General features: G+C 56.9%; 1 protein-coding gene across 3 annotated transcripts; it reads right to left on the reverse strand.

The window, feature by feature from the left end:
• Window positions 1-1,074: 1,074 nt before the first annotated feature.
• On the reverse strand, window positions 1,075-14,504 carry PES1 (pescadillo ribosomal biogenesis factor 1). Of its 3 annotated transcripts, none has more exons than XM_070769863.1 (15): window positions 14,362-14,504; window positions 11,390-11,469; window positions 10,303-10,456; window positions 9,080-9,189; window positions 7,526-7,697; window positions 7,354-7,443; window positions 5,291-5,407; window positions 5,124-5,198; window positions 4,887-4,976; window positions 4,613-4,743; window positions 4,362-4,487; window positions 4,047-4,231; window positions 3,343-3,599; window positions 3,032-3,190; window positions 1,075-1,576 (listed from the first exon to the last, which is right to left on the reverse strand). In XM_070769863.1, exons 1-15 carry the CDS (start codon window positions 14,383-14,385, stop codon window positions 1,493-1,495), a joined length of 1,854 nt encoding a protein of 617 aa, XP_070625964.1. In that variant the 5' UTR covers window positions 14,386-14,504; the 3' UTR covers window positions 1,075-1,492. The 3 variants fall into 3 exon arrangements, with proteins under 3 accessions (XP_070625964.1, XP_070625963.1, XP_070625965.1); XM_070769862.1 differs by having other exon boundaries at window positions 3,032-3,193; window positions 14,362-14,503; XM_070769864.1 differs by lacking the exon at window positions 14,362-14,504 and adding an exon at window positions 10,681-10,791 and having other exon boundaries at window positions 3,032-3,193.
• Window positions 14,505-15,406: the final 902 nt, after the last annotated feature.

Raw genomic sequence — 15,406 nt, forward strand, 5'->3', positions numbered from 1 at the left:
CATATCAGCATGACTGCCAGGAACTTTTCCGTATCTGATGGGCTTGCTGGCTCTCCAGCCTCCACAGCGCTGGGGTGCACACGCACCCAAGCACGCTCAAAGTAATCTCTTGGGCTGCAGACTTTGGTTCCAGAGGCCCTGACCCTAGAAGACCCCCCTCCCCCACTAGGAAGCATGTCAGTGGAATGGCTCTCTTTGGACACCCACAGCGAGGGCCAGGAGCCCAGGCTTCTCCTCGGCCTCAGCCAGAGAGGCTGCCCAAGCTCCTGCCTCCCCCTGCACGTGCTGGGTCTCAAGACACTGCCCTGAAGACTTCTGTAGAGCCCGGGCGCTTCTACAGAGTGAAGGGCGGAAGGCCAAGGCCCTCAGGCACCCGGATTTGGGCAAGAAGCCCAGTTCCAAACTCCCACTCCCCCCCGCCGGCCCTGCTCCTGACAGTACGTGGCCTACAGTAGACAGAGCAGGGCTGGGGCAGGCTCAGAATCTCCCTGCCTGACCTAGGAGGGATTGAGTGACCATCCCATGCCCCCTGGTTTTGGCCCTGGCTCTGCCATGAGGTACCGGCAGTCCAGATGGGGCACTGCCAGAGTCAAATGGAAGCTGTAAGGATGGCCCGGCCTAGGTTATAAGCCAGGCTGCTGGCAGAGCCACACTGGGGGTCCCCGGCAGCTCTGCCCACAAGCCCGCCAGGTAAAGCCGTGGCCCCTCCACTCAGGCCCCACAGACGCTTAGACACTGGCTTTCACCTCCGGGGCAGACTGCAGCAGGAAATAAGTCACGCTGGGGGTGCACTGAGCGCTTTGTGTACCACACACACCTGATACTAGCGAGTCTCTAAAGCACTGTCACTGAACCCACCACAGGGGCCTGGGACAAAGGTGCCAGAATTTCCACTCTCAGCTCACATGTGAGGAGGCATTTCACAGAGGAAAGGTCTCCAGGCTGGAACGTGGGGTCCACAGACATCCAGAGGGGTCTGGCAGTGACCGGCCCCTCTCAGTGAGAACCGAGGGCTGGAGCACAGGGTACAGGGTGGCCCTTCTCCAACCCCAGGAAAGCTCGTGAACACAGGACTCAATTGGCTGCACAACTCCAGCTGTTTATTAACAAATGCTTCCCCACCCTCTGCCCATCACACATGGGGCCAACCGAGTGTGGGGGAGGGGGTGCGGAAAGCCAGGGTGAATGGGAGCGGTCAGGGAGAGGCAGGTCGGGCTCCCCCACCCCCATCCCGTGGCCCTTGGCTCCTGGGAGCCTGACGTCTGGCCAGAGAAGCCTCTCCTCTGCACAGACCTGCTGGGAGCGCTATCCAAGGGAGGCCGGGGCTGCCCGTGGGCCCCGCCAGAGAGTGTGAGCGGAGGCCAGGGCCGGCAGAGGGGGGAGGGGGCTGACAACATGTGGTCCAGGTCCGTCACCACGCCCAGGCCCTCCGGTGCCTGTGCCCAGTCCTGCTGCCGCGAGCTGGCCTCGCCTGATGAGAAGCCGCTGCCGCTCACAGCGCCCGCACCTTCTTGGCCTTCTTCTCTGATCTCACAGCCTCGTCGTGAGCTTTCCGCTTCTCCGCCAGTTTGTTGGCCTGCAAGGAGGAAGGGGAGGATTAAGCTGTGATGGGGGGGAGGAGGGTGGGAAGGGGACTCCCTTTTCTCCTAATCAAGGCCACCCCTTAAAAGCAGAGCTTCCAGAAAAGCTAACGGGCAAATTGTCACGGGGAAAAAGCAAATTGATCCAAAGAGCCTCAGGTGAGGAACCGGGTCTTCACTCTCCCTTTATGACTCTGTTACTTCACGGGCCACCAGCAAGCCAGGTGGACCGCAGGCTCCCAGGGCTGAAGGCCACTGCCCCATTGACCCGCTTCGCATGGGGATGCAAGGGCCTTTCAAACCTTCACCAGAAGCTGCTGGAGGGGTTGGCCTGGAGCAGTCTTTTGCCTGGGCCATTTGACATGATCTATTTCCAAAACAGGCAGATCTTTCCTCCTGGCAATTACATGCCTAAGAATTTATCCTGCAGACAGACACTTGGAAGTAAGACGGAAAGGTGCTCAAGAATGTTTTCTGAGAATGACCAGAAAAGGGAGACAGTCTAATCCTGTCAGCAGGCACTGTATGATGCCATGGACAGTTCACACTAAATGAGAAACACAGCAGAATGATCTTCAAGCAGACCAGACCCTGGAGATACTCTGGGTTTGAATCCAGCCGCCACCCCAAAAAAGCAAGCATTAAAATAAAGAGAGTCTCAGGAACGTTTTGGTTTCCCAGGGCACATAAAAGTTCTGTTTATGCTCTGCTGTTGTCTATTAAGTAGTGTGTAGTAGCATCATTCATTAAAAAAGACTTCACTGCTGAAAAAATACTCCCCACCATCTGAGCCTTCAATGAACTGTAGTCCTTTAGTGATGGTAACATCAAAGAACATTGATCACACATACTACAACAAATAATAATAATGAAAAAGTGTGAAATATTGTGAGAATTACCAATGTCACTGGTGACAGAGAAACATGAAACGAGAAAATACTGGGAAAATGGTACTAAACAGACTTGCTCCACATAGAGCTGCCACAAACCTTCCGTTTTTAACAAACACTGCATCTGTGAAGCACAGTAAAGCGAAGTGCTGTATGTATAGCACATGTGTGCGTGCTGAGTCGCTTCAGTCGTGTCCAACTCTTAGTGACCCCATGGGCTGTAGCCCACTAGGCTCCTCTGTCCATGGGATTCTCCAGGCAAGATTACTGGAGTGGGTTGCCATGCCCTCCTCCAGGCTGTATGGCATGATGCCCCCCAAATAACACCCGTGTGTTAGTACATGCACAAAAGAAAACTGGGGGTCTGTTACTACAGATCACTGTAAAGGCCATGAGGTGTGAGCCACCTTCCCACCCATTCAAGTTCTGGTGTACACAGTACTCTCTTAAAAATTTTTTTTTTGGCCCAGAGTCCGCCCAGGAGAGCCCACAGGCCTGGAAGCTCATCTGTGAGGCCCCATCTGGAGCCTCAGGTTGGCGGGGTGGGGCGGGGAGACTCACCTCGCGGATTTTGCGCTTCTTGCCGAACATGATCTTGTTGTAGAGGTACTTCTCCCGCTTCTTCATCATCATGATGGCCAGGCGCTTAGCCTCGCTCTCCTCCTCCTGGGCCAGCCGCTGCTTGTCCTCCAGCTTCACTGTGCCTGCCATCACCCTGGGCTTCTGGGGACACAGGAAGACGCTGCTGGGGACAGGCTGACCCCACACTCCACCTCCAGCCCCCTCTGGCTCCCGCCCTCCTGGCACCAAGACGGCTGGGGGTGGGCGTGGGGCCGCTTCCTGGGCTGAGACCCTGGTCCACACCCCGGTACCTTCCCCTCCAGCCTCTGCTCCTCCGGGGCGGTTAGCCGGGCCTCCGTCTTCCCCTCCAGCTTCCGCTCCTCCGGGGCGGTTAGCCGGGCCTCTGTCTTCCCCTCTAGCCTCCGCTCCTCCAGGGCGGTTAGCCGGGCCTCTTCCTCCTTCTCCGAATCAGCCTCCATGTCCTCCTCCTCCTCTTCTTTTTCTCCCTCTTCCTCACCATCACCGTCATCTTCCTCCTCATCCTCCTCCTCAGATTCATTCAAGTTTCCTACAAAGAACCAAGAATTCTGTACCCTGGGGGTCTGCTCTTCCCCTCGCGGTGTGAGAACCTGCACCCATACAGACCTTCCAGGGGCAGATCAGGGCTGACTCAGCCACGGCCCCCTGGCACCTCCCCCCGGGCCCAGCTGCCTTCAGAGCAAGCTCCAGGCCCCCCACCCCTCAGCTCTGCTGCCTCCCACAGAAACTTCCAGACCATTCTGCTCAGTTGCCCTGGACATCAAGTGACACGAGACTCCAGGACACAACACCTCCTTCTCCTAAGCCATGTTACTCCAAGGAGGGGTTACAAGGTTTTGTGTCCCCACTGACTGCCCAGTTCTCTGGAAGGTGCCACCTCCGTAGCCAACCAGGGAAATAGCCAGCTGAGCCCCGGGAGCCGAGGCCAGCCTGGAGGAGCCTGCCCAGCCCGCCCGGTCCAGCCTCCTCCACGCACCTGCATGCTCGCCCCGCTGCAGGGCCAGTAGCTTTAGTTTCTCCGGGGGCACATAATCTCCTTCCTTCTCTGTCACGAAGGGTGAGAGGTGTGGGGGCAGCTGCACCCCAGGGAAGTAGTCTGCCACGGGGAGGAGGAGCTGGGCATTCACTGAGTCAAACACCCACTGGGGCTGCACATAGTACCTGGCACAGGGCAAGAGTGGAGAAGAGTCACGGGGCCCCCGAGGACCCGGCTGCATCTGCAGGGCCCTGGACGCAGACCTCTGCCCCCAGAAACCCAAACACACGGAGGAAGAGGGCCTCGGGGGCCTACCTGCCAATGACCGGGGTCTGCTGCCCAGGCCGGTCGACAATCTGGTGGGTGATGCTGGGGTCTGTGACGTCATAGGTGGCCCCGATGCACAGAGATTTGTCCCAGGACACGATCCCCCCAAAACTCCTACAGGCACAGGGGGAGCCCACAAGGGTCCTCAGGCACAAGCTCACCCTCCCAGGACACACCTGTTCACTCCCCCAGGGTCCCCAGTCCAGAGCGGGACCCGGCCGGCATGGGCAGGCCCCCACCTGATGACGAAGGCCAGGGCCTCGCGGGGCACCTCGCGGTTCAGGAAGAACCTCAGGCCCTCGAAGAGCTTCTTGTGCTTCTCCTGCGCCTCCAGCTCCTTCCTGCGGTCCTCCTCCTGCGCCGCCATCTCCTGCCGAGAGGAGGGGCTGCTCACGCTGTTGGGCCTGCCCGCAGCCCCATGGGAGGCAGAAGCTGGAGACAAGCCCCTCCCCAGCTTCCTCCTAAACCCCTCAGGGCCCCCAGCCCGCCTCCAGAAGGCCGCACAGCGCTCACCCCATCAGCAGGAAACTCGTCCGCCTCAGCTTCCTCCTCCTCCGTGGGCACCACCACGCGGGCCAGACTGGCACTGAGGGCGGCCAGTTTCTGTGGAAAGAAGCGGGGCTGTAGAGACGCTGCTCGCGGGCAGGGGTGAGGGCAGAGTGGGGAGGGAGAGCACTGACCACTCTGGGACAGCCGTCAGTGGGCTTGGGTTCTGGGGGACGCAGGGCCGGCGCTAGAAGCCCCTCTCACCTCCAGAGAGCTCTCCGAGTTCAGCGCGTAGGCATCCTCGCTGGTCTTCGCTTCTGTGTGGACCTGACTCTCGAGCTTGGAAACGGGGTGGGGGTACGATCAGAGGAAGGGGAAGCCCCAGCCCCCACCAGCCCCCACCTCCCTGCGGGCAGAGAGGCTGGGCCTACCTTGGGCGGGTAGTGCAGGTTGAGAGACTGGTAGAGGCGGAAGTTGACGAAGCCCAGCAGGGTGGTGTAGAACTCGGTGAACGTGGCCATGACCCTGTAGTCCACGTCTGTCGGGTGCTGCGGACACCGCAGGTGTGCAGGCAGTGTCAGTGCAAGGAGCACACGGACAACCACCCGGGATGGCGGCTCTGGCTGCCTGAGGACCAGGAGGGCCCTCGGGGCCGCCCTGCCTTCAGACCTCGGCCCCTTGGGAAGAGTCCAGGGGGCCCCACCCAGGAGCATCCTGGGTACCAGTCAGGCTCTGGACAAGGGTCCCAAGGGTTGTCCTGGAGGCCAGAGCCAGATCCCCGCTAGTGGTGAGAAAGGGAAGCCTTTGTCTTGAGGTGCTCAGGACTGGCTGATGCCCACTGCCCCCTCACTCTGCAGGTCAGACTTCATCCCTGCAGAGGTCGCTCACGCCTGCTCCACTGCCCAGCTCACAGTTTTCATTTACTGTCTTCTCTGGGGCTAGCCCGTGAGCACCTGGGGGCCAGTTGGGCAAGGCGGCCCTGAAACAGCCCACCTGCCTGGGTGGGGGCAGTTGGGGCAGTGGGCGGATGGCACACTGCACCCACAAGCCCTGGTGGGACCCTTGGGACCAATACTCAGAATCTAATGACCCTGCCTCAGGCCCAAACCAAAGGCACAGCCCAAGGACCCAGGATAGGCCGCGGCCACCTGGCCCAGCCTCAGGGTGCTCTTGAGAAATGCTACCTGCCTGGGCAAAAACACAGAGCACAGTCCCACCTGCCCCCACAATGATACCTCGGTCCTTCCAGAGGCCTGGGGGCATGTGAGCAGCGACTCTCCCACGGCCCGAAAGCCCCCTGAACCTCACTACCTGCCTGGGTTCTGCTGCTGGGAGCCCAGCACTGGCTGTGTGCGGGGGTGGGGGGACCATGAGGGCCCCAGCTCTGACCCAGCCCGGGGCCCCCATCCTCCTGCTGGGCGGAGGCAGTGTCAGTGAGCTCGCCAGAGAGGAAGGAAGAAGGGGAGGCCTGTGCCCTCCCCCGTGCCCCCAGCGCCAGCTGTGTGGAGGCCAGCCACCATAGGGCCCTATTCACCCCCGCGGGACAGACAAAGGCCAGTCTGAGCAGCGCGGGGGTGGGACATCAGAGAGCAGGAAGGAGAGGGCTGAGGAAGGAGGGCGGGTGGGCAGGAAGGACGGTGGAGAGGAGGGATGGGGCAGGGCATAAACAGGGAAGAGCACAGACTTGCACACGCCGGCCCCCAGAGCAGACACAGGGGCTGCTGGGGGCCAAGCACCTCTTACCCATGGAGGCTGCCGCTGATCCCCACTGCCGGGCCTCAGAGGGCTTCTGGCCAGCAGCCCCCCAGCCCAGCCCAGAGTAAGGAGCAGGGAGGGGCCCAGCGGACCCCGACTATGAGCTCAGGCTGGAGCACCCACTCCCCGGCCAGCAAACCCGCCATCTAGCCAGGTCTCTGATGAAGCAGGAAGCAGGCCCCACATGGGCCCACCGCACGAGAAATCAGTTGTGACCCTATAGGGCTGACAACCCCCATCTGGAGACCAAGTCAGCATTTCCCCTCATGGATCCTGCCCCAAACCGCCCCCCTCTGCCCCCCAGTCTAAAAGACAGAGAAAGCAGAGTGAGGACTCCAAGGGTCGGAGGCAGGCTGGGCTCTGCGTAAGGCCGTGCACACAGGCGCACTCGGCCTGGCCGCTGCTCACTCTTCTTTCTGCGATCCCTGAGGACCAGGCGCTGTGAGAGCTATTCTCCCTCAAATCCTCATGACAAAGGCTTAGAAGTGCAGGCCCCTTATTAAACGTGGCACAGAGAGGTGGAGGAACGTGCTGAGGCCAACCAGCGAGCAGGTACGGCAGTCAGGCTGGCTCAGACTCTTTTTACCACACACTCCCCCTACCCTCACCACCCCATCCGGCCGGCACTCAAGACCCCAGCTGGCTCTGCAGGACAGGACGATCCCCTTCCCGTCCACTCCCTCTAGGAACTGGAGAGGGAGCCACGGCCCGCACAAACCCTCCCCGGGGGAACACTCACGTCGTGGGAGAAGGTGTAGGGCGTGATCCACACGATCGGCTGGCCCAGCACCTCGGCCTGGTAGTAGATGCCTTTGATGGACAGGAAGACCTGCGGAGGAGCGGGACGGCGTGAGGCCCCCGGGCGGCGGGGGGGGGGGGGGGGGGGGGGCCCCGCCGGCGGCCCGGCTCACCTTGCGCAGGGCGCGGGCAGCGATGACGTAGTGCATGAACTCCACGGCCAGCCGGCGGCACAGCTGGATGGTGTGCACGTGGCACTTGCCGGTCCGCGGGAAGGTGGAGAAGAGGAAGCACATGGACAGGGCATCGTCCAGGTCCCGCAGGGCATCGACGAACGTGGGGTACCTGCGCGGCCGGGGGGCGGCGCTCACGAGGCCGCTCCGCCTGGGCTCCCGGGGGTCCTCCGACCCCGCTGCCCCCACCTGTCAGCCACCCCAGAGGCCCCATTCCCCACGCCAGGCCCGGCCAGGCCACCACCATCTCCTGGACGGGGAGCCGGGCCACGCCCCGGGGCTGGCAGCACCGGCTTCCCTGTGGCCTTGGGAGGAACCGCGGAACCAGGACAAGCCCGCTTAGCTCCGAGGGTCAGGAGGGGCGCCGGGCCTTCAGACACAGCCCGAGACAGAGGAAAGGCCTGCGGGGGCCTCTCGCGAGACAACAGGAGAGGCGCTCGGCTTCCGGGTTCAGAGGCCCGCGCCTCGGTCAGCCCCTGGACGTTTCCAAGTCCCCTCAATCTCCACCTCACAGACCACCCCCACCACCGAGCCCTTCCTAGAAACACCACCCGCCGCTCATTCTTGAGCCACGGCTGAGGAGGGGTGCCGCAGACGGGAGCGCCATCACACTGCCACCTGGTGCGCCTGTGAATCCAGACACCTGCTTTTTCTTGTGCACCTTTTTGTTTGCATTCCTTCCACAGGACAGCCGTGTCACACTCGCCAGCTCTCTGTTAGCGGAGGACCCGCTCGGAGCAGGAGCTGTTCTTGGGCCGCCCAGCTTGCGGCCGCAGGGCTGGGGTGAGAACGCCTGCCGTCGAGCTCCCAGGCTGGGGCTGCTGCTCAGCTGGCTGGCCCAGGGCTGGCCTGACTAACAAGACCAAGTCCATCCGGCCCGGAGCTGAGTGCTCCCGGGCCAACAGCCCCCAAGAGAAAGACAGACGTTCAGGGAGCCCTGGGTTTCTGAATCTCACCACAGCTGCCACTTTGGGCCAGGTTGTTCTGGGTGGTGAGGGCTGCCCTGTGTGCCACAGGGGGCTGGGCAGCATCTGTGGCCCCTAAATACTAGGAGACCCCCCTGCCATCCTAGTCATGAGAACCGGAAGTGTCTCCAGACACTACCAAGCGTCCCCCCAATTTAGTCAGTGACGGAGGGGGACCGTGGAGAAGGATGGGCAAGAAACGGCTGACATCAGAGGCGTCGAGCCACACTCCCAGGGCTGACCGTGCACACGTGCGCCCCAGGACCCTGGCTCTCTCACCAAGATGCACTTGCTGTTTGCTCCTCCTGAACTACACTTCCCCTGGCTGTCTCAGGCCTGCCTGCAGACACCTGCTCTGACCAGCCTGTAACTCACGCGTCATCCGGCTCCCTTCACAGAGAGCATCCCCATGGCACTCGTGTGGACTTGCAACCATTAGAACAACATGGAGCTGTTTCCTGGCTCTGGGGGTGGGGTCTCGGCTGCGTTCCCCTCTGTGCCCCCAGCGCCAGGCCACAGCTCCGCTCACCGCTCCTTGACGATGTGGTCGAGCTTGTAGTTGGGCTTGTTGTCCTTCAGACGCTCCACCGTGTTCCACTCACTCTTCCCATAGGCCTTCCGCAGCTTCCGGACGAACACCTGGGGGAGGAGGAGACCGCTGATGCGGGCCAGAGGCTCCTAGACAGCCCTTCTGTGGGGGAGGGATGCTTGGCTTTGGGGGGACTCCCAAGGCCACCAGAAGCCAACCACGGCTGTCTGCCGGCACCATCTGCCCCCTCGGCCACCTCCACGGAGCAGCAAACCCAACCCAGCCTGCCACACTGTTGATGGGTGAACAGGGATAAGCACTCAGATGTGCGACTCCACATGTTTACATGAAAGTCTGACATTTTCAGCCCTATTTTCCAACCAAAAAGTGAGGCAGGTCAGGGCCAGGAGATCAGGCCAGAAACACCAGCCCGTGTGTCTGTGAAAACAAGCCATGTGCCCACGTGTGGGGCTGGGCCACAGGAGGAAACACACTTGAGGCCAATGGTGGCCCCGGGAAGTCCTCTTCACTGACCAGCTGGCGCCCTCTGAGCACTTCAGGGCAGGCCTGTCCTCTGTGCTCCCCAGATGCTCGGAGGCCCCCTCCACTGTGGTCGTGAGCAGTGACCAGTCCCACGAGGGGCCCACTGTCGTGAACTCAGGCCACAAACCCCAGCTGCACCTTGGTGGGCTCTGCGGAGAGGGCCACCAGCAGCTGCACCCCTCAGCCTGGCCCTGTCGCTCAGCAAAGGCTACAGTACCAGCAGTCTACTTTCAATTATTTGTGTTTGGTATAATTAGATCTCTACTTTCTCTATGGTATTTAAGCATTTAATGGTTTCTATTTGTGGAATGAAAAGCCTGATCTCCTGGGAGCAATTTCAGAAAGAACCTGAATCAGATGGGGTTCTTTGAGCAGAAAATACACCAGAGAGACCCCGAAAGACTACAATCTTTGCCTCACAGGCAATTAATTTACTTTTTCCCAAAAGAACTAGGGGAAAGGTATGACAAGTAAAGTGTTAATCATTGGCCAGATTCTGTGTAAATGATTTCCACACAGAAAGAGCTCAGTCAATTCCCCCGACACAATTTGGAGGTAGAATTACCTCATCCTTTGTAGAGACTTGCTCACAGAGATCAAACAACCTGCCCAAGATCAGTGTTAGCAGGTCTCCATAGAACTGGGAAGGGCCCCCTGCAGGCCCCGGAGCCCAGCCTCACCTTGTACTCTCGGAACTTGTTGACGATGGGTTCGTGGAGGAGGAACTTGATATCTTTGATGAGGTAAAAGGTTCGGGCTGCCGTGGAGCCCTTGTTAACCTTCTTCTTGTGTTTGGGTTCATGGGGATAAATGCCCTTCAGGATGCACAGACGCCTGGAAGACAAATGCCATTCCTTCTATCAGCAAACATGCTGAGCACTGGCCATGCTGGGCCTGGAAAACCACAGTGAACAAGAACACAGGAGCCCTGCCCTTGGGAAAGCTCACATCCTCAGGTAGGAGCCTGACCGTCACAAGTTCCTGACAAACACATGCAAAATGTCTGAGGCACCAGAAAGGAGACCAGCAGGAATACGGACAGGGGCCAATGCAGGTACCTCTTTTACAAGGGGAGCCAAGAAAGGCCTTGCTGAGAAATCAGTGTTTCAGCCACACACAGGCACACCTTGTTTTATTGTGCTGCATTTACTGCACTTCACATATACAGCCTTTTAAAAAAAAAAAAAAATTGGAAGTTTGAGCAACCCTGCATTCAGCAAGTCTATCAGAGCCAACATCTGCTCACTTCGTGCCTCTGAAACATTCTGCTAATTCTCATAATATTTCAAACTTTTCCTCATTATTATATTTGCTATGGTGATCTGTGATTAGTAATCTTTGATGATGCTATTACAATCAATTTTAGGGCATCACACTGGTCTAAGATGATTAACTTAATCAATAAACGCTGTGCATTCTGGCTGCTCCACCCAACTGGCTACTGCCCAGTCTCTCTCCCTCTCCCCAGACCTCCCTACTCCCTGGGACACAGCATTGATATTAGGTCAATAAATAACCCTACAATGGCCTCTAAGTGTTTCAGTGTTTAGAAGGAAGAGTCCCACGTCTCTCACTTTAGATCAAAAGCTAGAATGATTAAGCTGAGGAAGAAAGGGGTGTTGAGGCCTGAGACAGATTGAAAGCTAGGCTTCTTACACCACAGTCACTCAAATTATGAATGCAAAAGAAAAGCCCTCGAGAGAAATTCAAAGCGCTACTCCAGTGAACACCCGAATGATAAGAAGGCAAAATGGTCATACTGCTCACCTGAAGTCGGCCAGGCTCAGCTGCAGCTTCTTCCGGGCTTTATTTCGGGTGATGTAGTTGGTGGCAGAACCTCGTTCATACTTGGGGAGGAAAATCAATTCTCCATTAGCAATGGCTGCAGTGACGGACAGCCACTTCTGGACATTCCTCATGCAAAAGGCGACGACTGCTCTGGATTCGTGGCCAAGAGGCCGCGGGGAGGGAGCGTGCCCGCACGGCCCTTACAGCTGTCAGCACGGAGGGCACACATATCTGTGTGATGCGGGCACCGCGAGGTTGCTGTGGAGCAGGTGCCACGCCAAGCCCTTGGCAGTAGCTCTAATATCGACCATGATGATTGCTGACTTGCACGCTACTTCATTTAATCCCCACAACACTGTGAGGTGGGTGCCGTTAAAATTCTCATTTCACACGGGGGGAAAACAGGCTCAGAAAAATAACGAACCTGGGTCCACAGCTTTCTAAGAGCTGGGGCTGCATTCAGACCTAGGTCCCAGTCCAGAGCCTGAGTGCCTAGTCCACTAAGCCAGGGTTCTCAACTTCTTTTTCGTTCTAACCACCCTTTCCACCACTGGAGGCCTTGTTAGACCTCTTCTCCCCTTTCATCACCCTCTCTCACAGCCTCCCAAAATGTTAACACCATAGATATACTACAGATCTCTTTAAGTAATGTGGTCCTTCAGAGGGGCACACATCATTGTAATATCTAACATGTTCCCCAACCAATTCCTGTTCCCTTGAAGATGACACTGTCTGGTTGAAAATGCACAATCTAGGCCACACGGCCTCCTTCCTTCCCCAGTCATTCATTCATTCAGCAGACAATCATAAGACCTATGCTATGTTCCAAGTGTTTATTTAGCTAGACGCTAGGAGGGTAATACAAAAGGCCTGGTCTCTACCTGCCCTCTGGACCATATGGTCTTGTGCAGTCACCTGGGTGTGTGCAGCACTAGATGCGGCCTCACGCAAAGCTCTGTAGCCCAACAGACCAGCAGCACACTGTACCAGCTCCCTAATGTAACCAAGCACATCCTTTCCCAACGAGGTCTTCTGCGGGATTATAACAGGATAGACCTCCATGGCCAGGTCCAGCTCTAAAGGGATAAGCCCGGAGCCTCCTAACGGGTATGTTATGACTAACCCCAAAGTCACAAAACATGCCCTGCCTTCATTCACAACCTTAGACATTTATTACCTGTCTACTGGGGATCAGGCCCATGCCAAATCCTGGGGACACAAAGATGACTTTCTGCTTTTGTTAAAACTGTTTTCCACTGCCCTATGCCATACTGTCACCATTCTTGTCCTTCAAATCTTAAGGAGATAATAAAAGATAACTGGGGTGACTTTTCTCCCCGGGTGTACAGGGGGATGGATTCTGCACTTGGGGCTGTTAGGTGCTACTGGCACCTAGTGGGTAAGAGGTCAGGAACACTGCTAAACATCCTACAAACACACAGCGTAAGCCTCCCCACAACAGTTATCTGGCTCAAATGTCAAATTTTAAATGTCACAGCCTTAAAAATTGTCATGATCCACTGACATGTCTCCATCTGTGTCTCAAGCTCAGGTTTGCTATCTTGTATCTTTATAGCTCCAGTTGCAAGCACTTTCTAGGTGCTCAAGGCCTGCTGGGTTAAAAACAAATTGGCAGTCAGGACCTGCCTGGGTGGTCCCATGGTTAAGGCTCCATGCTCCCAATGCAGGGGGCCCAGGTTCGATCCCTGGTCAGGGGACTAGATCCCACATGCAACTAAGAGTTCACTGCTGCTGATGCTAAGTCAATTTAGTCGCGTCCGACTCTGTGCGGCCCCTGGTGGACGGCAGCCCACCAGGCTCCCCCGTCCCTGGGATTCTCCAGGCAAGAACACTGGAGTGGGTTGCCATTTCCTTCTCCAATGCATGAAAGTGAAAAGTGAAAGTGTAGTCACTCAGTCGTGTCTGACTCCTAGCGACCCCATGGACTGCAGCCCACCAGGCCCCTCTGTCCATGGGATTTTCCAGGCAAGAGTACTGGAGTGGGTTGCCATGCGGCAACTAAAGATATCACATTCCATAAAGAAGATTCCTCAAGTTGCAACTGAGACCAGGTGCAGTCAAACAACAACAAATCTGTGGTAGAAACTTTCAGGCTGAAAGAAACGATTGAGGCAACTATATCTTCCTCATCCCCTCTCTAATCTCTTCCTACAACCAAGACGATTCTCCATACAGAAACAAGAACAACTCCTTGAAAAATAAATCACATTCTCTCCCTTTAGTTGATTCTTACTGCACTTTGAATAAAATCGTTTCCTCACTGTGCCTGACAGCCTTGCATGACCCGGTCCCCGTTCAACCCCAACTTCACCGGATGCCCCACTCCTCCCTCGGTTTACTTATTCCTGGGCCATCCTGATATCGTTTGATTTCTTGCACACAATGAACCCTTTCCATCTAAGGACCTTGGCACTTAGACTTCCCCTGCCAGGCTTGTTTGTGACCATTTCATTTGACCGTTTACTTTAGTGTCCAACTTCCCCACAAGAAACTGAACTCCGGCAAGGCAGGGACCACATCTGGTTGTTTATATCTCCATCCCCAATATCTAGAACAAGGCCTGATTCAACGAAAAAAGGGAGTCACTAGTCTCAGAGACGATGAACTCGACAAAACGGTGAGCTCTATATACGGCTCATCACTTTCAGTAATGAAAAGGCCAGCTCGGCCTGTTTTGGGGTGGAGCTTTGCCTGGTAACCTCAACTCTCTTTCGCAGCTCTACCCCAGGTTTCTTTTTCAGATTTCACAGCGAGTACTGCCGTCCCGGCCCATCATTGGATCCCTTCTGGCTGCTGTCTCCGGTCGTGTTGATCCCAGCCGCTTCTGCACCCACGAGGGTCCAAGGCCGGGGAATCCCCAGGCTCCATCGCTCCCGTCCCCCACCTCCTAGGGCAGCCCCAGCCCCCTGCCCCGGCCTCTCGCCCATCACCTTCTTCTTCTCCAGGCCTCCCATAGCTCCACGCTGGATGGTCTACAGGCGCCGCGCGGACAGACACCGCCACTTCCTCCCACACGTGCCCCGAGTAGGGCCCCGAGGCCCCCACGCCGCCGGCCTTCAGGGGCTGCCCAACGAGGTGCCTGAGCGAATCTGGGGAAAGATGGAACATTTCTCCTGAAATTTACAACTAAACCGTCTGAAAAAAAAATCGCTAAGACTGATCTTTCGGCCTCTTTCCTATCTATGAGCCTCTTACAGGCATTTTTAATGTTTAAGTAAAGGCGGATATTCGGGCGTTTTTATAACCATCCTGATGACGCGCGCTGACGTTTAGAGCCCCGTTGCATGTTGGGATGGAAGGGGGCGGAAGGCTTAGAGGCGGCGCAGCGCCTTCTGGGATGCAGAGGGGAACCGCGTACTGTGGTGAGGGAGCGGGTTGCGTTGTTATGGTAGCGGTTGCTGGGCGTCGTCGGAACTAGTCTCGGTAGTCTGAGAGGCTGCCTGGGCGGTAAATGAGGCTGCTCTCCGCTATTGGCTTTGCCTTGTGTCCAGCGGCTGTTACCGGGTATACGTAGAACACAAGCCGACTTTTTTCCTCACAAAGGTGGAGAGATTCGAGAGGCCGCTTATACTTTCTGAGCCTTAGAAGAGGGTTGAAAAATGACGAAAGCCCAAGCAGAGTTACAGAACTCGTGTTCTGTGTATTTTAAATGCCCATTTAGGGACCTCCCTGGCGGCCCAGTTGTTAAGACTCCACAATTCCTCAGCACCGGACGCGGGTTCGATCCCTGGTCGAGGAGCTAAGATCCCGTATGCCACGGGGTGCCACCAAAAAATAAAAATAAAACGCACATTTAACACGTTTGAGCTTTTAATATGTATACACAAATTTCGTATTGTGTTCTCACAGGATAATTACAAGATTTATACAAATATACCAAGTGGTGTGGTCTGGGAAATAGATAAAATTTGTAAAATTTGATGTTTTCTTTCTTCAAGCTTCTAAACTCCATTTGGATTTTGCCTCAAAATTTTA

Source organism: Bos indicus, chromosome 17 (genome assembly GCF_029378745.1).
Source record: "Bos indicus isolate NIAB-ARS_2022 breed Sahiwal x Tharparkar chromosome 17, NIAB-ARS_B.indTharparkar_mat_pri_1.0, whole genome shotgun sequence".
In the NCBI taxonomy this organism is placed as follows: domain Eukaryota; kingdom Metazoa; phylum Chordata; class Mammalia; order Artiodactyla; family Bovidae; genus Bos; species Bos indicus.

Bases quoted from the DNA above. Each gene is read 5' to 3' on its own strand.
- PES1 (XM_070769862.1), bottom strand. From the start codon at position 14,385: ATGGGAGGCCTGGAGAAGAAGAAG. The intron at 10,457-11,389 runs GTGAGCAGTATG...TTTGTCTTCCAG, and splicing joins CTGAGCCTGGCCGACTTCAG to GCGTCTGTGCATCCTGAAGG. The intron at 1,577-3,031 runs GTGAGTCTCCCC...TCCTCCTTGCAG, and splicing joins AGAAGCGCAAAATCCGCGAG to GCCAACAAACTGGCGGAGAA.